We start from the raw sequence: 25,101 nt of genomic DNA, 5'->3' as shown, positions 1-25,101 counted from the left end.
AAATATGTTGTGAATGGATAAAATTAAAAATAATAACCCTAAAAATAAAATTTTAGTGAAAACAAAATAGTAAAGAGGAGATAGAGGAAAAAAGGTGTGGTGGTGGAGGGAGCAACACCCAAACATGGTAGGCCAACAAGAGACCAGACCTATGATAGGTAATACAAAAGAAATTCAATTAAAATGTAAAAAAAGAAAGGAAATAGACATTTAAAACAGTTTTAAACTTGGATACTAGTTTTTCTTTTTTTAACTTTTTAGAAATATCTTTTAATTTTATAACTTTATTTCACTGTTATTTATAAATTTAATAAATATTTTAATTCTCGATAAATTTTATTTGTTATTTTAATTTGAAATATATATAATTATTATTTTTATTTGATACTAAAAAATCAGAATATGTTTCTCTAATATTTAATATTTAATAATATCATATTTTTTATATGACATTTTTATTTTTCTTATAAAACTTAATTAATTAATATTAAAAATAATAATAAAATATAGAAATATTATGTGTTATTCTATTAGAATAAAAATATAATAAATATGTTATACTAATTTCACACTAGCATGAAATTTTTTTAGAATGAAAATAATAGAATTTGAGATAATAATACTTTGATAATATTTTTTTAACAATATTTTAACATCAGGTATATTCATTTATTGATTCATGTTAATATTTATAATATTTATTGTATAATAATTTTAAACTAATCAAATAATAATACATAAATAATTTAAAATATTATAAAAAAAAATTGTCAAATACCGTTTTGCTAAACCTCGTACCCTCCTGCTGCTAATCATAATGTATAATAAAGATGTTAGGGTCCCATCTATCTTGGGTAGGCATGCCTTCCTGTTCTTACTTTTATTAAATTTTAAAATATGCGGTCTATAATTCTCCATATCATTTTCATTAAATTGTAGAACAAACATTAAATATAGAAATAATAATATATACTTTTATTTAAATAAATTAATATAAGTATTGGATTTTAACTTATTAAAATAAGGGAATCTATACTTATATATACAAAGAATGATTTTTTTTACATATATTTTTCAGATTTTATTATTTAAATAATAATTTTCAATAAATTTATTTTATAGATGTATAAATTTGTATTAAAATAAAAGAAAATGAACACGGGTATAAAAAAAACAACACAAGGTGACACCTCCGTTCTCACTAAATAGTGAGAGACCGTTTAACTAAGTTTTGCTGTTTTGTTTTTCATATATTGATTTTTAAAAGTAAATAGTTTTAAATGTGATTTATTTTCTCAAAATAATATTTTTTAAAGAAAAATTATTTAAACAGATCTATTGAAAAATTAATTTCCTAAATAGACCGTTATTTGACTTTTTTGTTTTTTTTTTATCTAAAATGGGAAGGAAAATTAAAATTAAGGAAAATTAATTTAAACTGATTAATCAAATATATTGTGCACCAATTTTAATTACTTCGGGAGAACAAATAAAATAAAAAAATAAATTATGATTTTTTTAAATATAATTTGAAAAAAAAGTTCTATTGTTAATTTTGTGAAAAAAATAAAAATATTATAATTGAAAGTATTTTGAATAATAATAATAATAGTATAAAATTTTAAATTTATTTTTTATTTCTTATTATTTTTTTCTGCATACCATTATAATAATATAACTTTTATTCCAAATATATTACAAAATTAACATCTTTAAAATGTCCCATAAATAATAATTTTTTAAAAGAATATCTTCAAATAAGTCCAATAGAACATTATTTCTTCACATGGACAGAATTTTTAAGTAACTTTTTGATGTTTGAAATAAAAAATCCCTTGGAAATTCAGTTTCATGTGGACCATATTCTGGGATGATTTCTTTTAATAAAGGAAAATAAAATTAAGCATTAAAAATTAAAATAAAAAATAATTAGAAAAAATTATGAATAAAAAAATAAAAATAAAAATATTGTTTAAAAATTAAAAGGAAATTAAATATTATTATATTATAAACACAAGGACAGTCTATTTTAAAAACTAGAAGCATGACTCCATCAGAGGCATGCCGATTTTACCAAGTTAAATATATAATATTTTAATAAATCAAATAATGAATATTTTTATATTTTTAAAGTATTATTAAAGAGTTTTAAATCAATTTTTAATGTTTATAAATATGTATAATTGACATTATGTTAATAAAAGTTAAAAAATTATACATTTCTATCGTCATATTATTCAAAGAAATCCAGATACCTTAAAGTTCTCCTGTATAAAAACATGTAACAAAGGTTGTCAAAAATTTGAAAAGAGGACATTGAATCATTTCAAGAACTAAAATAATATTTTTAATTAAAAAACTTTGGCTACGTAAACAGAAAATAATCAGATTTCTATTCATAATACAGTTAATTAACAGTAGTTATGGATCTATATTTTAGCAACGGTCTGCTATCATTCTGACAAAAATAATAATATTCACAAAATTAATATTAATGTTTACATATATTTAAAAGCATCATTCTAGCAAAAATAATAATATTCACAAAAATAATATTAATGTTTATATATTTAAAAAGGTTTAATTGCTTCCTTTGTCCCCAGTTTGGTTGAATTGTGTCAAATTCATCCTCATTTTTAAAAAAGTTTCATTGTCGTCCTCACGTGGTGTAAAAGTTTCATTGTCGTCCTCACGTGGTGTAAAAGTGTCAATTGAATCCAAACATAGAAAAAATTTGTGTCAAAGTAGTCATTTTTCTTATATCTCTGTGTCTTCCTTTCATACAATCAAGTACAGATATTCATTTTACCTTATCCAATTTAAGGCTTTTCATAGCTCCAGAGAAGTGACATATGAAAGGAAGACACAGAGATATAGGAAAAATGACTACTTTGACACAAATTTTTTCTATGTTTGGATTCAATTGACACTTTTATACCACATGAGGACGACAATGAAACTTTTTTAAAAATGAGGATGAATTTGACACAATTCAACCAAACTGGGGACAAAGGAAGCAATTAAACCATTTAAAAACAACACGTGATTGTCTTCTGTCTAGGGACCAACCTAGAATATAGAAGAAGATTTTGGAAGGTGAGATAATGAAATTTCTCATTCTTGCAGAAAGAAAGTTAGGTAATAATCATAATATTTCAAAAAAAACCACAAAAATATATTTATTTTAATTCTAAATTCATAAAATACAGAAAACCAGAATAAATAGCAAGAAATATCCCTGTATCATCACTATAATAAAAGGGCATCAGAAAAAAGAAAAACATCGAGAAGAACATGAGCAATATTCCAGTTGTGCTAGTGGTACCTTATCCAGCACAAGGGCATGTGAACCCCTTGATGATCCTGTCACAGAAGTTGGTCGAGAATGGTTGCAGAGTGGTTTTTCTGAACACAGAATTCGACCACAGGCGAGTGGTGAGTTCGTTCGGAGAGCAACAACAACATAGTACGAACCATGATGAAGAGTCGGCGGTGAAGTTGGTTTCAGTCCCTGATGGGTTAGGAGCTGATGATGACAGAAACGATCTGAGCAAGCTGTGTGATGGTCTGCAGAACTCCATGCCAAAAGCACTTGAGAAGCTGATAGAGCATATGCACTTGAAAGGTGATAACAGAATCAGCTTCATTGTTGCAGATTTGTGCATGGCTTGGGCGTTGGATGTTGGAAGAAAATTTGGAATCAAAGGAGCAATAGTGTGGCCTGCATCAGCTGCTATCTTTGCCTTGCTGTGGAGTCTTCCCTCTCTTATTCATGGTGGAACCATAGATTCTGACGGTAAGAATGTTATACTTTTCATATACTTTATCCTTGATTGTTCATATTATTTTTTTTTCTTTTATATAAAAGAATACTGATTTTATTACATTTAAATTCAGCTTGTTTTAGTTTATTTATATTGCATGTTTCTGTAAGTGTATTAGGTCTAACGGTTGGACACGGATTTCACTTGCAAAATGAAAATTTAACTCATAATTTCCTTGCTATCCATGTAAATACTTATTTAAAAAATATAATATAAGTGGTTATTTTAAAATCCTCGAGTAAAAATTTTAAAAAATATATTTTATACATTTTAAAAATAAAATTATAAAATATATATAATATAATATAAATTAAATTAAATATAAATTAAAATTTAATTTTAATTAAATATAACTTAAAAAATATAAATTAATTTTATTTTTAATTAAATTTAATTTTAAAAAAATATAAATTAAATTATTATTATTATTTTTTATGGATTAAGAATTTTTACAGATCCGTTTGTATAATACTTGCAATTGGTATGTTTAAAAATAAATATTTAAATATTCGCTATTCGTTATTTCAGATAATAATTATCCATCACGAATTTTGTTTGTGAATATCTATATCGAATTTTTTGTCATCCTAATTAGGTCATAATTTTAACATAATTTTAAAAAATTTGAACCATTTGTACATTTATATGAAAATATAATCATAACAAGTATATTATTTTATTTGATAGGATACAATTTTTTTAATTTTTTTCATGGCAAATCTGACATGAAAAATCTTTTAGAAAATAAATTTATATATGTTCTATGAAATAGAATAATTTATATTATAGAATAATTTATATTAATAAATATTAAATATTTTGATTACAAATGCAAGAAAAATTAATATTTTTAATTTAAAACAAAACTCGACATGAAGAAAAGAGTATAAAAATATTATTTCATTTGTTTTTTATTGTTAGAGTAAGTTTGCACGTAAGTTATACATAAGTGGTCCGCACGATGTAAAATAGAGGTATTTTAAATTGTTGATTACTGTTATATATATATATATATATGTAGAATATATTTTATATTCGCTATTTATAAGTATTTATACCAATTAGAGAAGTAATATAGATGTTAGAAATGTAAAAGGTGATATATATGTTTTATAACAATTTAAAAAATACATCAATATTTCAATATGTTGAAATTAAATCATATCTAAACTAATCATAAGTTATTAATAAAAACTTAAATTTTGTTATCTTCACACCGAGCTTGCTATTTTCATAAATAGTTAGGGTATAGTTGTCTTGTTTTTCACTTTGATCGACTTCTCCATTCCTTTGGTTGACTTCTCAATACTATTGACCAACTTGTTCTTCATTTTAGCCGTCTTATTAATCATCGCCAACTTTTCTCTCATAATGGTCATCTTCTTATTAACCATGACCCTCTTCTTCTTGACCATGGTCGTCTTCTCAATAACCTTTCTACCACCATGAGTTATTGTAGCTTCAACTCTTTTACTATCCCCACGCTTGTTGCACATGATTGTTCCTTTAATGTCATTGTTTTAGTTCATGTTTCCGTATTCATTCTCATTCTAGGCTATCCAAGCCTCATGCTCTTCCGATTTCACGACATGCTCTATTGAGCTCTTCCCTGAACCCTCCACCAAGTTTCCAAGCCACCCCATGGGCTGTCCGAGCTTTCTTTTGCCATTTCCAGGTTGTTCTGTTGTTTGGCCGACCTATCCATCATACTCGGTTTCTTATCCGAGCTCTCCACAATACTCGACAATCTTGTTGAGTTGCTCTTCAAACTCTCCATAGGCTTCTTCGAGCTCACCATGCCCACTGTCAGCCTCTTCAAATGCACCATTAATATGTGAGGGTGTCTTCTCGTCCTCTCCATGCTATTCAGTTGTCTTGCTGAGTTCATAGGTATGCTCGGTTATTTTCCCGAGTTCCCTTTGTTGTTCGACATTTTTGTCGAGTTCTTCTTGCCATTCGAAAAATTTGCTAAGGTCTCCTTTCAACTCGACAATGTTGTCGAGCTCTACTTGCTAGTAGGACAACTTTCCAAAATGTTCTTGTGCTCGACACTGATCTCTAGTTTGAACACAACTTAGCTTCCAATCTTCCTGATGGCGTAAACTATATTCTCAAAATTGTTTCTCAACGAACTTAAGATCTTATACACAAGTTGGATGCAGGCACCATTTCTGCCGAGTTGATTTGCTACGGTCTCCACCCGAGTTATGTACTTGGCTACTCATTCTCTCTATTCCATTCTCAAGTTTTTAAACTTGCCTATAAGAGTTTGAAGCCAAACTTGTTTAACATGGTTATTTGCTTTATATGCATTTTTTAGGATCTCCCACGCTTCTCTTGAAGATGCAGTTTTTGTTATTTTCTCAAAGTCAGACTCGTCCAAAACTATGTACAATAGGTACAAAGCTAGTTTGTCCTTCACTCGCATTTTTCTTAACGCGACAATATGTGCAATAGTCTGCTCTTCATCCTCTGCTAATTCTTGGTATTCATTCTCTACTACATCCCATGCGTCTTGGATTCAAGAAAAGCCTTCATTTGTAGATTCCAACTATCATAATTGGTTTTCTTTGTTAATTGCGGTATGAATACCGTTTACAAGATTTGACATCTTACTCTCTTTTCCTCAAACACTCAAGCACGCTTCTCTCTTTTTCTCTCTTTTTTTTACAAGGATTTTCTCCACTTTCAGTTTTACTTCTTTGCATGACAGATGTAAATTTCTGAATTGTAACTTTGTGTAAATTCATTGAATAAAACAAGCCATTAAATAATTGTATATCAATAACCGAATATTGATCACCGAGTATATGAAAATAATATTGACCAAATAACTGTCCTAGTATATCAAGAATAAAAAAAGCACCAAGTACAATGAAACACAAATAGAAACATATACAACAACTCTGACAAACCTGAATCCAACAACAACAAAAATAGAAAAAATACAATTTAAATGAAGAACAAAATACTGAAACGTAATTATAAATAAACCCGAAATTTAATTTTATCCCAACACTATATCTTCATTTAATGAATGATGTAGTTGTCACACCTTATTTAGTATCACAATAATATATAAAATTCATTGAAATTTATTTATTGAATACTAAAAAACATGATTTTAATAGTTTCATTAAGGAGAAAATACAAATTACGTGACTGTTTCGGTCGGATCTGGTCTGACCCTGTTAAAACACACAAGAGTTTGCCGAAGACCGAGCGGACGTTGCTGAATCCCACGAACTGAAGCAAACCGAGCGGCTTTGTCTCTAGGGGGCATTAGAAGCTGGTGAAAACTGGACGGTTACCTCTTGGCTTAGGGTTGGACGCGCTAGGAAGGGCTGAACAGGCTCTCTCGTCTTCAAGTCCTGGTTGTAGTATTCATTCTCTCTCCTCGCTCTCCAAGCCGAGCGATCGGGTACCTGTCAAAAGCACTCTGATGCTTAAGTCAGTAACATGACCGAGTGGTCTGTAATGCATGTATATATTGCATCGTAAGCCATCCCTCCAGAAATCATACCTGGAACCTTTATTTATACTGATTGTAATGAGCTTTTACCTTTCGTGGGCCTGATAACGGCCCAATCATACCTTAATCTTTATTAAGGGCTTTAATGAGTCATTAGTATTTAACTGTGTAGTCGACCTGGGTCGGTCGGGATGGCCGGTCAGAAGGGTGGTCGGCCAGGGACGTCAACCGGGATGGGTGGCCACTTGGTTCTGCTGATCGGTCAGCTTGAAAGCTCGGTCTTGATGGCTGACCCGGATGGGCGACCTTTGGAGGATCGCTCGTTCTATGTACGGTCGGTCCAAGGACAGTGTTTGCTTCGACGCTCGATCCTGATGATGATCTGGATGGACGGCCTTAGGACAACCGTTCGGTCTATCTTGGAAAAGTTGTTCGGTCAACGGTACAGTGACCATGCGTATTAATCAATACAGTATGGTATCTTTACATAAAAAGAAGTTTTCATACTAATTTTTTTATAATTGATTACAATTTATAGCTATTTATGAAGTTATCAAATTATATTTTTAGGAGTATTTAGTGCATATAGTAGAAGTATTAAACATTGAATAAACAATTGTCACAATAATGCTTCTGTTTTGTTTTTATATTGTAGGAGTAATATTAACAACGAAAGAGACAATTCAAATATCACCAAGTATGGCTGAGATGAACAGAGGAGACCTTTTTTGGTTCAACATGGGAGACAAAATAGATGGTAAGATAATATTTCAGTATCTAATACACTGTTGTCAAAGCTTAAATTTGGCAGAATGGTGGCTCTGCAACACAACACATGAACTTGAACCTGGTGCATTATCATTTGTTCCTAAGCTCCTACCGATTGGTCCATTATTAAGAAGTTATGACAGTAAATTTGGTATCACAAAAGCAATTGGACAATTCTGGGAAGAAGATCTATCTTGCATGAGTTGGCTTGATGAACAACATCATGGTACTGTGTTGTATGTTGCATTTGGTAGTTTCACTCATTTTGACCAAAACCAGTTCAGTGAACTTGCCCTTGGATTAGACCTCACCAATAGACCTTTTCTTTGGGTTATAAGAGAAGATAATAAAATGAAATACCCTCATGAATTCAAAGGACATAAAGGTAAGATAGTTAGTTGGGCTCCTCAACAAAAGGTTTTAAGCCACCCTGCCATAGCATGTTTTGTCACTCACTGTGGTTGGAATTCTACCATAGAAGGTTTGTCCAATGGGGTACCTTTCTTGTGTTGGCCATATTTTGCAGACCAAATTCAGAACAGAAGATACATTTGTGATGAGTTGAAGGTTGGATTGGGGTTTGACGAAGACCAAAATGGACTTGTGTCATGCAAAGAGGTAAAATTGAAAGTGGACCAAATCCTTAGTGATGAGAACACAAAATCAAGGTCTCTTGAGTTGAAGGAGAAAGTCATGAACAACATAGTCAAAGGTGGTGCATCATTGGATAACTTTAATAGGTTTGTCAAGTGGCTTAAACAGTAGGAATTGCCATTTAAATTTAATTTATGCATATTTTATGTTGGAGAAAACTCTCGCAAAACCTTGGCAATATTTTCAAGCGATTGGATTTCTTGTTTACGTGTCTTTTTATTCTATAGCGTCAAAACAACACTATGTTATGTAGCTTTTTTTTTCTTTATTTCCTTTGAGTTTGTATTGTACTATCATTGTTAATGTATATGTTATTATGAACTACATGTAGACATTTTTATGTATAAACATTTCTTCGTTCAAAAAGAGACTACATCCAATTCTGTAAAGCTAAAACAATAATAAATTCTACTGTTAGTGTCACTTTTGTACAATTAATCCCATTATCTAAGTATAGAAAGTGTCCCTAAATAAAGTACAAAATGTCTCTTCAACTGGCTGAACAGGTCTTCTATTAGAGTCACCTGATCTTGGATTCCTTAGAGATTCATTTATTTTCATAACTTAATGTCTCACGTATGTCAAGTTAGAAAAGTTTGTGAGCATCTTCTCTTGATTGTTTTCCTTTCTGTTTGCAGCCCTTTTGCACTTCATTATGGAAACTAGTTCTAACACAACTTTCTTAACATCATTTTTTTCGTAACTTAAAAGGACACATAATAACAATAATGTTACGTGGTCATGGAAAGTTTGCTTGGTGCTTCTTGTTATCTTTGTGCTATTGTCTTTTGTGCTTTAAGTTTCATTTACACTTAAAAAAAAGACTTAATTAAGCTTAAAGGTGGGAAAAAAATTTTAACATATACTTTTATTTAAATAAATTAATATAAGTATTGGATTTTAACTTGTTAAAATACGGAAATCTATACTTATATATATATATAAATAAAGATTTTTTATACATATTTTTTCCAATTTTATTATTTAAATAATAATTTTCAATAAATTTATTTTATAGTTGTATAAATTTTTATTAAAATAAAAGAAAATGAACACTGGTATAAAAAAACAACCACACATGTGCAACGTCCATTCTAACTAAATAGTGAAAAACCTTTTGGAATAGATGTTTAACTCAGTTTTGCTGTTTTTGTTTTTCATATATTGATTTTTGAAAAGTAAATAGTTTTAAACGTGATTTTTTTTCTCAAAAAAATATTTTTTTAAAGAAAAATTCTTTAAACAGATCTATTGAAAAATTAATTTCCTAAATAGACGTTCTTTGACTTTTTTGTTTCTTTATTTTATCTAAAATGGGAAGGAAAATTAAAATTAAAATTAAGAAAAATTAATCTAAAATGATTAATCAAATATATTGTGCACCAATTTTAATTACTTCGGGAGAACAAATAAAATAAAAAAATAAATTATGATTTTTTAAAATATAATTTGAAAAAAAATTCTATTGTTAATTTTGTGAAAAAAGTATTATAATTAAAAATATTTTGATTAATAATAATATTATAAAATTTTAAAGTTATTTTTTATTTCTTATTATTTTTTTCTACATACCATTATAATAATAATAACTTTTATTCCAAATATATTACAAAATTAACATCCTTAAAATATCCCATAAATAATAATTTTTTGAAAGAATTTCTTCAAAACCAATAAAGATTATTTCTTCAAATGGACAGAACTTTTAAGTAACTTTTTGATGTTTGAAATAAAAAATCCCTTGGAAATTCAGTTTCATGTGGACCAAATTGTGGGAGGATTTCCTTTAAAGGAGAATAAAATTAAGCATTAAAAATTAAAATAAAAAATAATTTGAAATAATTAATGAAAAATACTGAGATTTTAATTACTTTAAGAAAATTTATGAATAAAAAATAAAATATTATTTAAAAATGGAAAGGAAATTAAATATTATTTCATTATAAACACAAGGAAAGTAAATGAAGTGGCATGCCGACTTTACCAAGTCAAATAGATAATATTTATTATATTAATATTTTAATAAATCAAATAATGAATACTTTTATATTTTTATAGTATTATTAAATAGTTTTAAATCATTTTTAAAATTTTTATAAATATGTATAATTGACATTATGTAGTAAAAATTAAAAAATTACACATTTCTATCGTCATATTATTCAAAGAAATCCAAATACGTTAAAGTTTCTCCTGTTAAAGTTTCTCCTGTATAAAACATGTAACAAAGGCTGTCAAAATTTCAAAAGCAGGACATGGAATCATTTCAAGAACTAAAATAATATTTTTAATTAAAATTTGTTTGCTATCATTCTGACAACTGTCTGCTATCATTCTGACAACGGTCTGCTATCATTCGGACAAAAATAATAATGTTTACAAAACTAATATTAATGTTTATATATATTTAAAGATCATGATATTTTAATAACAAATTTTAACAATTTTTTATAATGGATCACATGTCATTGTTTTATTTGTTTGTTTAAATTTATTTTCAGAAAAATATTTGAAAACCCGTCATAAGCCACCATGTCATGTCAAAAAAATTGTTAAAAAAGAATTGTTAGAAAAAATATTTCCATATTTAAAAGCAATAAGTGGTTGTCTTTTTCAGGAACTAGTAGAATACCCTGTATAGAACAAGATTTTGGAAGGTGAGATAATTAAATTTCTCACTCTTGGAGAAAGAAATAATCATAATATTTTAAAAAAACATAAAAATATATTTATTTTAATTCTAAATTCATAAAATAAAGAAAACCAGAATAAATAGCAAGAAATATCCCTGTATCATCAAATAATAAAAGGGGCATCAGAAAAAGAAAAAACCGTGAGAAGAACATGAGCAATCTTCCAGTTGTGCTGGTGGTACCTTATCCAGCCCAAGGACATGTGAATCCCTTGATGATCCTGTCACAGAAGTTGGTCGAGAATGGTTGCAGAGTGGTTTTTGTGAACACAGAATTCGACCACAGGCGAGTGGTGAGTTCGTTCGGAGAGCAACAACATGGTACGAACCAGGCGGTGAAGTTGGTTTCAGTTCCTGATGGGTTAGGAGCTGATGATGACAGAAACGATCTGAGCAAGCTGTGTGATGGTCTGCAGAACTCCATGCCAAAAGCACTTGAGAAGCTGATAGAGGATATGAACTTGAAAGGTGATAACAGAATCAGCTTCGTTGTTGCAGATTTGTGTATGGCTTGGGCGTTGGATGTTGGAAGAAAATTTGGGATCAAAGGAGCAATAGTGTGGCCTTCATCAGCTGCTATCTTTGCCTTGTTGTGGAGTCTTCCCTCTCTTATTCATGGTGGGACCATAGATTTTGAGGGTAAGGATGATGCTGACCTTATTCTCATACTTTATCTGGTTTTTTTTATAAAAGAATACTTTAAATGTGATTTTATTACTTTTAAATTCAGTTTGTTTTAGTTTATTTATATTGCATGTTTTTCTAAGTGTATTAGGTCATAAAGTAATTCTGTTTGTTGTTACATGATTTTAAACAAATTGAACCATTTATACATGTATCGAAATATAATCATAATAAGTATATTATTTTATTTGATAGGATACAGTTTGTTAAATTTTTTCATGGAAAATCTGACATGAAAAGTCTTTTAGAATTATGTTTTATGAGACACAATAATTTATATTAAAAATTATTAAATATTTTGATTACAAATCAAGCAAATTATTATTTTTAATTTATAACAAAACTTGACATAAAGAAAAGAGTATAAAAATATTATTTCATATGTTTTTTATTATTAGAGTAAGTTTGCACGTAACTTATATATATATATATATATATATAAGTGGTCCTGACGTGAAATAGAGGTTTTTTAAATTGTTAATTAGTGTTGTAGATATATGTGTAGTATATTTTATATTGGTTATTTATAAGTATGAATACCAATTAGAGAAGTAATATAGATCTTAAACAGTGATATATGTTCTATAACAATTTAAAAACTTGTACTTAAATACATCAATATTTTAATATATCGAAATTAAATCATATCTAAACTGATCATAGTTATTAACAAAAACTAAACTAACAACATCAAAGCATATACAATTCTATCCATAACAAGTAATGATTTCTAGTACATAAAAAATATCTTAACCATGGGAAAAAACTTCTTTAATTGTGTTGATATCTTCCTCGTTCTAAAAAAAAATTACAATAAAAATAAATATTAGGTTTTAAATAATATATATGAATTGTGTTTTTCACGTAGTGTTTAATTATATATGTATAATAAAATCAATTCATAAATCTAAATTTTATTTTATAATCAGTTTCTAGAAGAAAGAGTTAGAATTAAAATTCATTTACTAACGTAATATTAACATGGTATCATAAATTAGGTTAGACTATATTATAGCTTTGTTAGGTTTACTATTCTATCTATTACAGGACCACCTTTTAAAGTCTAGTTTCATATACCAGATATAAATACCTCATTGTAAAGGTGTGTTGGAAGTACCACATTAATTAAAGATAAAGCTAATTCATAATATATATAAATGAATGTAGATCTCAACTTACAAACCGATTTTATGATATTGAATTAAGCTTAAATTTCACTTCAAACGGTATATTTAGAAAAAAAAATCAATAATATTAAGACAAATTATGATCTACATTCATGTTGATGTAATTGTAACACTCAATGTTTCATTGTTACATATCACACTAATATATAAAGTTCAGTTAAATTTATTTATTAAAAACTAAAAAAACTTGATTTTAATAATTTTAATCAATAATATTAACACCGATTATGGGTAAAAAATAAATGATACAACTAATATATGAATGTAACTCTATGTAAATTCAATGAATAGAACAGACCACTAAATAATTATGTATGAGTAATTGAACACTAATAATTTAGTACATGAAAATAATATTGACCAAATAATTGACTGAGTACATCAAGAATAAAAATAGAACTAGGTACAACAAAACACAAACATAAACATAAGTGGCAATCGACAAACCTGTACCTAGCAATAAAAACAGAAAAATACAACTTAAACAAAAAACAAAAATAAAAGTGTAATTGCAATAAACCCTAAATTTAAGTTTATTCCAAAAAAAACTTAAATTTTGCTATCCTTCATCCATTACTAAGTTTGCTCCTTCCATAAACAGGCAGGGTCTTTATTTTCATTATAGTCATTCTGTTTTTCACCTTAACCAACTTCTCTATTTCTTTGACTGACTTCTCAATAACATTGACCGACTTGTTCTTCATCTTATCTGTCTTATTAACCATGGCCAACTTTTCCCTCATAATGGTTATCTTCTTATTAACCATGATTGACTTCTTCTTGACCATGGTCGTCTTCTAAGTAACCTTGCTACCACCACGAGCTATTGTAGCTTCAACTCTTTTACTATCCTTACGTTCGTTGCACATGATTCTTCCTCCAATATCATTGTTTTGGTTCATATTTTCGTATTCATTCTCATTCATCTCTTCCCGGCCATGCTTATTCCTTTTGAAATTCAACTTATCAATGGTGACTCCGCCAAGATGGTGCTTCTCCTTGCTAACATGGGAAAGCTCCTTTTTTAGATTGTTCTATGCCAACTCATGGGCAAACTCCTCTTTCATATTTTTATATGCCAACTCTTTTCATATATGGTTCTCTATGCTGAGACACTTCACCCTTTCTTCAAGCTTCCAATTGAGACTCTATTCTCATCCATTATCAGGCTCTACATGTTCCTTTTTGAGTTATCTAAGATCTTCACGCTCTATGCCAGACTTTTTAGACTATCCAGGCATCCCATCAAATTAATTGAGCTTCTCTCATACTTCATCGGGCTCTTTACATTCTCCTCTGAGCTATGCAGAGGCTAGTCGGGCCATTCTCATGCTTTATCAAGCTACTTGGTTTCCAGACAAAGATATTTGAGTTTCCTACCTAATGTATTGTGTTATCTAAGATCTCCACATTCTCTGCCAAACTTTCTAGGCTATCCAAACCTCATGCTCTTTCGACATGCTCTATTGAGCTCGTCACTAAACCCTCCACCAAGCTTTACATCAAACTCTTAACCCAACTCTCCACCAAACTTCCAAGTCACCCTTATGGGTTGTCCGAGCTTTCTTTTACCCTTTTTAGGTTGTTCTGTTGTCTGGCCGACCTATCCATCATACTCAATTGTTTATACGAGCTCTCCATACTACTTGGCAATCTTGTCAAGTTGCTCTTCAAACTCCCCATACGCTTCTTCGAGCTCTCAATGCACGATGTCAACCTCTTCAAATGCACCATTGATATGTCAGGGTGTCTTCTTGTCCTCTCCATGCTACTTAGTTGTCTTGTTGATTTCATAAGTATGATCATCTATTTTCCCGAGTTCTCTTTGTTGTTCGGCATTTTAGTCGAGTTCTTCTTGCCATTTGGAAAATTTGTTGAGCAATCCTTTTTATTCGGCAATGTTGGCGAGCTCTACTTGCTAGTATCCAAACTTTTCGAAATGTCCTTGTGGTCGACACTTGATCTCTAGTTCGAACACAACTCAGCTTCCAATCTTCCTGACATCATGCAGCTCAGCTCAACATCCAGTCTCCTTCCCATCACGTGGACGTAGCTTGGCATCTGGTCTCTAGCTCGGCATATTGGTGTTCAAGCTCTTTGCCATCAACAAAATTCCTATTTCTTCCTCATCCTCTTCAGTAAGGAAATTCCTAAAAGTACTTTGTTATGTGAACAACCTTATTAGAGTTATTGCATCTTGTCGATCTGCACTCATTTGTATAGTGGTTATACTTTCCACATTTAAAACATTGCACTATTAGCCAGCCTTCCCAAGCTCTACCTTGTCCTCGACCACACCCATTTTGCTAGCTAATTTGTTCTTTGTCGTCTTCATGGTCATCTCGATCATGACCTTCGGTTCATCGACTTTCTCAGCCTTTTCCACCAAGACCTCGACCTTGAGTGTTTTAAGCATCTCTCTACACGTCATGTTTTGCTTGAAGTACTTGATCAAGTGGCTGTGAATTCTTCCTTCTCCGCTGCTCATGCACTCTAAGGACCAAACAAGCACTTCAACTAAGAGTGTTCATAGATCCTTGGACTCCTCGATGGCGCAAACTATATTCTCAAAATTGTTTCTCAACGAATTTAAGATCTTTTCCACAACTTGATTCGCAGACACCATTTCTGTCGAGTTGATTTGTTACAGTCTCCACCCGAGTTATGTACTTGGCTACTCATTATTTCTCTTCCATGCTCTAGTTTCTAAACTTTCCTCTAAGAGTTTGAAGCGAAACTTGCTTAACACGAGTATCCCCTTTATATGCAATTTTCAAGATCTCCCACACTTATCTTGAAGATGCAGTTTTTGCTATTTTCTCAAAGTCAGATTCGTCGTCCACGACTATGTACAATAGATACAAAGCCAATTAGCCCTTCACTCAAGTTTTTCTCAACGCGACAATTTGTGCAATAGTTTGTTCTTCATCCTCCGCTAGTTCTTCATATCCATTCTTTACTACATCCCACGCGTCTTGGTATCCAAGAAAAGCCTTCATCTATGGACTTCAATTATCATAATTGGTTTTCTCCATCAATTGCGATAGGAACATACCGTTTACAAGATTTGACATCTCACTCTCTTTTCCTCAAACACTTAAGCACGCTTCTTTCTCTCTTTTTTCACTCTAGCACTATCTTTCTTTTTTCGCACTCAAACACTCAAGGCTTAGCTCTGATACCAATTTGTAAAAAATAAATGACCCAAAAATTTTTGAATTATAACTTTGTGTAAATTCATTGAATAGAGCAGGCCATTAAATAGTCGTATATCAATAACTGAATACTGATCAACGAATACTTGAAAATAATATTGACCAAATAACTGCCGAATATATCAAGAATATAAAAAAAACCAACTACAACGAAACACAAATAGAAACATATGCGACAACTGACAAACCTGAACCCAAGAACAACAAAAAAAATAGAAAAGTACAACTTAAATGAAAAACAAAAAAGTAATTACAAATAAACCCTAAATTTAAGTTTATCCCAACACTATATCTACGTTGAATGATGTAGTTCTCACATTCATACTCAATGTTTCCTTGTTCTGTATCACAATAATATATAAAATTCACTGAATTTTATTTACTGAAAACTTAAAAACATGATTTTAATACTTTCATTGAAGAGAAAATACAAATTACGTGACCATGCCTATCAATCAATAAAGTACAATATCTTTATGTAAAAGGAAATTTTCATACTAGTGCTTTTTATAATTGATTACAATATATGGCTATTTATGAAGTTATCAAATTATATTTTTAGGAATATTTAGTGCATATAAGTAGAAGTATTAAACATTTAATTAAAAATTGCCACAATAATGCTTCTTTTTTGTTTTTTATTGTAGGAGTAAGATTAACAACGAAAGAGACAATTCAAATATCACCAAGTATGGCTGAGATGAAAACAGGAGACTTTTTTTGGCTCAACATGGGAGACAAAATAAATGGTAAGATAGTATTTCAGTATTTAAGACATTGTTGTCAAAGCTTAAATTTGGCAGAATGGTGGCTCTGCAACACCACACATGAACTTGAACCTGGTGCATTATCATTTCTTCCTAAGCTCCTACCAATTGGTCCATTATTAAGAAGTTATGATAGTAAAATTGGTATCACAAAAGCAATTGGACAATACTGGGAAGAAGATCTGTCTTGCATGAGTTGGCTTGATGAACAACATCATGGTACAGTGTTGTATGTTGCATTTGGTAGTTTCACTCATTTTGACCAAAACCAGTTCAGTGAACTTGCCCTTGGATTAGCCCTCACAAATAGACCTTTTCTTTGGGTTATAAGAGAAGATAATAAAATGGAATACCCTCATGAATTCAAAGGGCACAAAGGAAAGATAATTAGCTGGGCTCCTCAACAAAAGGTTTTAAGCCACCCTGCCATAGCATGTTTTGTCACTCACTGTGGTTGGAATTCTACCATAGAAGGTTTGTCCAACGGGGTACCTTTCTTGTGTTGGCCATATTTTGGAGACCAAATTCTGAACAAAAAATATATTTGTGATGAGTTGAAGGTTGGATTGGGATTTGACAAAGACCAAAATGGACTTGTGTCATGCAAAGAGGTAAAATTGAAAGTGGAGCAAATCCTTATTGACGAGAACACAAAATCAAGGTCTCTTGAGTTGAAGGAGAAAGTCATGAACAACATAGTCAAAGGTGGTGCATCATTGGAGAACCTTAATAGGTTTGTCAAGTGGCTTAAAGAGTAAGAATTGCCATTTGAATTTAATTTATGCATACTTTATGTTGGATAAAATAAAACTAGACATTTTGATGAAAACTCTCACAAAACCTTAGCAATATTTTCAAGCCATTGAGATTTCTTATTTACATGTCTTTTTATTTTATAGCGTCAAAACAACGCAATGTTATTATGTAGCTTTTTTTTTCTTTATTTCCTTTGAGATCGTATCGTACGACCATTGTTCATGTGTATATTATTATGAATTATATATTTAACATATTTTTCGTATAAAAAAATCATGAAATTCGTCATGTAGACATTTTTATGTATAAAACATTTCTTCATCTAAAAACCACATCCAATTCTTTAAAGTTAAATAATAATGAATTCCACTGTTATTGTCACTTTTGATCGAGTATACAATTAGTCTCGACTATCTAAGTATAGGAAGTTTCCCTAGATAAAGTATACAATTAGTTCCATTTGTTAATAGTTCCTCTGTTAGGGTCACCTAATCTTAGATTCCTTATAGATTCAATCAGAAGTCAAGCCAAGTCGACCTCGACCGAAGGTCAAATTGAGTCATTTTGGGTGGAAGGTCGAATATAGTAAACTTAGTCTTAAGGTCGATCAGAGTTGGTTTGAGTCAAAGGTCGAGATGAGTCGACTTAGGGTGTAGGTAGAACCAAGTCGACCTATATTACAAGTCGAACCTAATTAGCCAGGGTCGAAGGACAAGAAAAGTCAAATCGAAATAAAGGTTGGGATGAGTCTCTTCATACTTAAGGTCAAGTAAAGGTGAAGTCGCTTGGACTGAAGGTTGAGCTAAGTCAACTAGGAACGAGGTTGATCTGAGTCAACCTGAGCTTAAGATCGGCTTGAGTCAACCCGAAATGAAGGTTGATAAGGGTCATTCTTGGTTGAAGATCGAGCTAAGTCAGGTCAGGTCGAAGGTCGAGCCAAATCATTTTGGATCGAAGGTCGATCCGAGTCTGCCGGTTATAAAAGTTGAGATGAGTCAGCCTAGACAGAAGGTTATGATTTAACCACATGGACACAAAGGCAAGTTGAAAGTTGAGTCAAGTTGGCCTAGACAAAAAGTCGAGCTAAGTCTTCCTAAGCTAAAAGTCATCGGGTTGAGGCAACCTGTTATAAAGGTTAGGATGAGTTAGCTCAGACTGAAGGTCAAAATGAGAAGACATAGACTTAAGGTTATGTTAATGGTCGAGTCGAGTTTACTCAAGCTGAAGGTTGAGCCAAGTGTCAACACCCAATTTTGTTCGGGTAATTTATAATATAAAAATAAAAAAATTGAAAAAATAATAATAAATGTATAAAATTAAAAAATGTAAATACTTCTTACATCTTATGATGTTTATGATGTTTACTTTGTTTTGTCAATCATTATGGTTAAAGTTGATTTTATTTCATGTGATTATGTTTTTATTGTGTTTGATCTTATTTTTTATTTTGTGATTTTGTGTTGTTTGATATAACTTTATTTGATCTTATTTTGTGTGATTTTATTTGATTTTTGTATTTAAATTTATTTCATGTGATTTTATTACTTGTTTCAATTGTATTTGTTTTAAATTGATTTTATTTGATTTAGTTTGATTTTATTTATGATATTTCAGGTAATTTTATTTTCACTTTCGTGATTTATCACTCTATTTAATATATTTCATTTTTATTTATTTTATTTTGATTTGTTTGGGATTTGTTTGGCTATACTTTGGTTGGAAACCTTTCCACCTCCATCTCCAATTATTCTCCACCATTTTCGCCCAATCAATTAATTGTGTAGCTAATTATTCTTCAGTTACCGACACTTTTCAACCCACCATGCAATAATTTCCTCAGCCCAGGCAATCTCCCTTCAGTTTTTCCTAAGCCAATTAGCCTTACCGACACTCTCATCCTGTGAATTCTAGAAATGGGGTCGAGTTTCATGAACACCAGGGGGAATTCCTCTTTCACTCCTTTCATCATCTCTTTCACTTTTTATCTCTTCATTCTAACCTCTCCCTAACCATCAGTTCATCTTCATCATCCTCCATGAATTCCATTCCTGCATTTAATCGAAAGAAAAGGCAACATCAAAATCACCTTCCTGTGTCTAGAGATCAAAAATCTAAAAACGGAAAACCTGGTCCTTTCCTGTTACCATGTCTGTGTTGCCACTGGAAACTATGAATCATAATCAGTAGCCACCATGAGTCTCAAACTGAACCTACAAACAACAAAAAACCGATCCCTTTCTGCAAAATCACAATTCCAGAACCCCCACTCTACGCTGCCTTTTCACACTTCTCGATCATCCATTTCCCGCTAGCAGTAGCACAACCCCAAATTCTTATCTAATTGTGTGCAATAACAATGCATAAGAGGGAGGTTAGATCTTTGATTCCCACGTTAGCTTCCTATTACCACCCTTGTCGTTTTTATTTTTTATTTACTTCATTTTACTTCCTGCACCTTCTTTTTTATTACTTTTACTCCTTTATTTAATATTTTGTTGGTTTATTATTTGAGGCCTTGATTTCTTTTATTTTCATGTTTAAGTACCCCATTAGTAAATCTCAAACGCAATAAAGTGTTTTATTTTCTTTGGTTATTGTATTTTACTGCACACACCTTTTAATAAATATTTAATATTACAAAACAAAAGACAAAAATAAAAATTTCAAAATAATAATAAAAAAAGGGATAAAATTATAAAATTACAAAATTTTAAAAATGATTTTAGGACTTTAAAGAATACCTTTTGATAAAATGTTTTTTATTTATTTAAAGAATAAAATTAAAAATGCTTTTCTTGTAAATAAGTGTAAATGTTTGTGTGACTATTTTTTATTATTACGTAGTCTCGGAGTTGTTTAATAATCATTTTTTGAATAATAATTTTGATTGTCATATGTTAAAGTCTTGGATTTGTTTGATAATTGAACTTTTTATAATAATTAAATATAATTATTATCATGTCAAGTCTTTGATTTGCTTAGTAGTTAAATAAAAATTTAAAGATAATTTTCTTATTCAATGTAAATATCTATATAATTTGTTTTTATTTTCTATCTTAATTTTTATAAACAATTCAAAAATCATAAAAAACACAAAACCTTCAAAAATCATCAAAATAATTTTATCTCAATTGTGTGTTGAGCTTATTGATTTCATCATGATATTGTTTTTTTTTCAAAAATACAAAAAAAAAATATAAAATCTCTAAAATCAAAAGTATCAACTTTTTTTCAAATGGCAAGAGCAAGAACTACGTGATACTTGATTCTCTATAAAAATGGAGATACGTAGGAGCAAGACAATGCCTTGTCATACGTAGGAGCAAGGCAATGCCTTGTCAGGTTCATCTTCCCAAATATCCAAAATTATCCTTAATCACTTTCCAAATAAATTTTCCAAACAATTTCTCAATTTTCCAAAAATATTTTTCTTCCATTTTTATTGTCTTGAACAGTTATTTTGAGGGAAAATAACCATTTTGAAAACCACATCAACTTTGCACGTTTAATTAAAGGTATTGCTTTCGGGTAGATATTGTAGGGTGTTAACACCTTTCCTATGCGTAACCGACTCCCAAACTTAAAACTCTGATTTCGTAGACTATGTCTTTATTCTATGGTTTTTTCGTAGTTTTTCAGAATAAACTATGGTGGCAACTCTAAACTCCTATTTTCAAATCATTAACTAGTTTTAAAGAGTCTCGCCAGTCATTCCCCATCGCGTTTCCAGTTGTGATACCAAGTTAACACGAACCAAAGATTGACTCGAGACTGCCCGATCGAAGGTCGGTCTAAAACGGCCTCAACTAAATGTCGATAAAATCACCTTGGATTAAAGTTCAAAAGGTAAAATAGAGTGACTCTAGGCTAAAGTCAAGCCGAATCGATCCTTATCGAAGGTCGAGTTGAGAGAACCATGACTAAAGTTCAAGCGGAGTTACTCTAGGTTGAAGGTTGAATTAACTTGACTTCGGCCAAAGGTTAAGCCAAGTTGACCCAAGCCGAAGGTCGAGTTGGGTCGATCCAGGTAGAAGGTCAAACTGAGTCGATTTGAGTTAAAGGTCAAGCTAAGTCCATCCAGGACGGACCGAGCCGAAGGTCGATATTTGATTCAACATGGGCCAAAGGTCGCGAGTCTACTCAATCGAAGATGAGGCTGAGTCTCCCCCGATTGAAGGTCGATTGGAGTCACCCCGTGCCGAAGGTGAAACAGAGTTGACATAGGCTAAAGATTAGGCCAAGTAAAGGTTGAGTTGAGTTGTCCCAAGTCAAAGATTTAGCCGAGTCAACCTATGTCATTGGTTGAGTTGGGTCGGCCTGGTATAAAGGTCAAGATGAGTCAATCTTGATTGAAGATCATGATGAGTTAGCATGAGCTGAAGATCGAGCTAAGACAACTTGGGCCGAAGATCGAGTCGAGTCGCAACAGGAAGTAAGTAAATACAAGTTGGCTCACACCGAAGGTTGGACCAAGTCGTCATCAATTAGAAGTCAAACGTAGTCACCCTGAGTCAAAGGTAAAAAAGATTCAACCTAGGCCAAAAGTTGAACCGAGTCGTCCAGGTCAAGTTCGAGTCAAGTCAGTCTAGGGCGAACGTTGAGTAGAGTTGACCTGGTATAAAGGTTAGAATGAATCAACCCAATATAATGCTCAAGCCAAGTCAACCCAGGTTGAAGGTTGGGCCGAGTTTGCCTATGCTAAAGGTCAAACCTAGTTGACCATGTATAAAAGTTAAGCTGAGTCGACGTGGACTAAAGTCGAGATGAGTTAGCTTGGACTTAAAGTTAGGTAGGTCGAGTCGAGTCAGCCTGAATTGAAGATCAAGCCAAATTGACCCAGATTTAAGGTTAAGTCGAGTCGACTAGGGTCGAAGGTCGATCCAAGTCAACCCGAGTTAAAGGTCGATTCGAGTCAACCTAGGTCAAAAGTTGATCCGAGTCTACTCGTGTTAGAGGTCGAGCCAAGTCGTCCCAAGCTAATGGTCACACTGAGTTGGCTCGTTTAGACGTTAAGACAAGTTGACAGATGCTCATATCATGACAAGTGAGTCCATGCCCAATTTAAATCAAGTCAGCTTTGTCCGATATTGAAGTGAGACAACGAGACCCAAGTCAAGGCAAGGGAATCAAACTTAAATTAACACACGTCAAATTGTGTTCAAGTCATGCTTAGCTAATCCAACTTATAGCTAATAAACTTAATAGTCAAATATATTATATCATTTGCATTTGATTTATTTAAATTGACAAGAGAGAACTCAATCTAGATTTAATCATATTTTAATTAAATTGAAAAAAATCTAAAACTAAATCTAGTTAAAATGGATTTGGATTATAAATCCATATTTTATTGGGTCTAGACAAGATTTAGACTAGATTTTGAGAAATACAATTCATGACCACACTTAATTAAGTTTATTAAGCTTGTTGCACACAAGATGAATAAATTAGACACACCAAAATTGTCATTTTTACAAACTTGAATATCAAAGAACACGCATATTAAGGCATCTCCATCTCTGTTTTGACACCAAGGACAACAAGATCTCTGTCAACGAGCTGGACAACGTCCTAAGAGAGATGTCGCACCATGGTGGCTTTCATTTTGCGTGAACAGTTGATATTTTCAAGGGGAATGAAAGAGGACTTAAAATTCTTGCAACTGTTACTGTTGAATACAACCACAATCATTGTATTTCTTAATTTGATTAGCCACACATAGGAGAATCAGCCAAAACTATGCAATAGGAATACTATTATTATTATTTGGCAGTAATTAAAGAGTTTCCAACAATATATGCTTTCATAAGTGTAATAAAAGTAATGATAATTGTAATATTTCATACTTCTTTTAATCATTCCATGCACATGTAATTCTTTAAATGAGTTTTTTTTTTAATGTTAGGAGCTACTGTGCACCTCTTCCTAATTTAAAGAAAAATGTTATATGTAAAAATTAATTACGAGTTAACTAACGATTAAACATGCATATAATTAGTTGAGTTAATTTTAAATTAAGTACTCTTATATTCATATTTGAGTTTTCTAATTTCTTTTTGTTTGGGTGTCATTCGTGACATTTTGATTACATTGAACATATGATGTGGTAAAAATGTGTTTTGATTTTACTTACACTCAATTAATGTATGTAGATAAAAGTGTGTAAGATATACATAGTTTTTGGGTTTGTGGATATTTTTTATTTCGACATTCGTTAGGTACTCCAAACACGAAAGACCAAATGCAGAAAAACATGAACTCTTACGTGTGGCTGTCTTTTTTTCAAGTAAATATTAATTAAGAAAAATGTGAATAACATAAATTATGGTCTTTTGACTAGGTTAACGTTTATGGAAAATTGACGAAATCGTTATCTTACAAACTAGCCTTTCTTATGTGTGAATGTTCACACCAATCTGTCTATTTGTGTTTTATATACGAACATTGGAAAAGTAAGTGATCAAAGAAAGAAAACAATTTGAAAAATATTTTTTTAACAACTTTTTTTTTTTACAACTTTTTTCTACCATTGTCATTGATTTATTTCAAATGTACAAACTAATAAAATAATAACATATATTTTATTATCAAAAAATTGTTAACATGGTCCAAACAGTTATTTCCATTTTTAATTTACAAAAAATTTGTCAAATTTTAGAAAATTTTATTATTCGAAAAACTTCATTTATTACATCCCTTTCAAATACATCCAAATTAAAAGAGATATTTCTTATAATAATCATATAATTCTCCTAATTCAATAAAAACCTTCTGAATCAATTAATAAAGTAAAAAAAACACAAGTTTAATGATAAAAACACTAGAAGTCGAATCAGAGAAGTAAAGGAAATTTGAAAAGGTACAGGGTAAACAAATTATTGGTATGAACACAAGAAACTTTCTACCTTTCTTACATCATCAATGTTCATAGAACTTAGTATAATAGCCGAAAATTTAGACTGTTCATGACAGAGATAGTAATTGCTACAAAATTACAGACATTTGATTATGATATAGTGAGGGTAGTGACTATATATATATATATATGATATATGAAGAGAATGAATGCATAATTAGCCTCA

At 30.7% G+C, this 25,101-nt stretch overlaps 2 protein-coding genes across 2 annotated transcripts; both read left to right on the top strand.

Moving 5' to 3' along the window:
• The first annotated feature begins 3,267 nt into the window (after positions 1-3,267).
• On the top strand, positions 3,268-9,003 carry LOC108345324 (UDP-glycosyltransferase 83A1). Its single transcript, XM_017583915.2, has 2 exons — positions 3,268-3,796; positions 7,952-9,003. Exons 1-2 carry the CDS (start codon positions 3,295-3,297, stop codon positions 8,827-8,829), a joined length of 1,380 nt encoding a protein of 459 aa, XP_017439404.1. The 5' UTR covers positions 3,268-3,294; the 3' UTR covers positions 8,830-9,003.
• A 2,448-nt stretch (positions 9,004-11,451) lies between these two features.
• LOC108344919 (UDP-glycosyltransferase 83A1) lies at positions 11,452-18,142 on the top strand. The gene is made up of 2 exons (XM_017583459.2): positions 11,452-12,049; positions 17,144-18,142. The coding sequence occupies exons 1-2, from the start codon at positions 11,563-11,565 to the stop codon at positions 18,019-18,021; spliced, it is 1,365 nt and encodes a 454-aa protein (XP_017438948.1). The 5' UTR covers positions 11,452-11,562; the 3' UTR covers positions 18,022-18,142.
• Positions 18,143-25,101: the final 6,959 nt, after the last annotated feature.

This window comes from Vigna angularis, chromosome 8 (genome assembly GCF_016808095.1).
Source record: "Vigna angularis cultivar LongXiaoDou No.4 chromosome 8, ASM1680809v1, whole genome shotgun sequence".
NCBI classification, from domain to species: domain Eukaryota; kingdom Viridiplantae; phylum Streptophyta; class Magnoliopsida; order Fabales; family Fabaceae; genus Vigna; species Vigna angularis.
Note: the sequence above shows the minus strand (reverse complement) of the source record. Positions and strands in the feature narration are given on the sequence as shown.

Bases quoted from the DNA above. Each gene is read 5' to 3' on its own strand.
- LOC108345324 (XM_017583915.2), top strand. From the start codon at position 3,295: ATGAGCAATATTCCAGTTGTGCTAGTGGTACCTTATCCAGCACAAGGG. The intron at 3,797-7,951 runs GTAAGAATGTTA...TTTATATTGTAG, and splicing joins TGGAACCATAGATTCTGACG to GAGTAATATTAACAACGAAA.
- LOC108344919 (XM_017583459.2), top strand. From the start codon at position 11,563: ATGAGCAATCTTCCAGTTGTGCTGGTGGTACCTTATCCAGCCCAAGGA. The intron at 12,050-17,143 runs GTAAGGATGATG...TTTTTATTGTAG, and splicing joins TGGGACCATAGATTTTGAGG to GAGTAAGATTAACAACGAAA.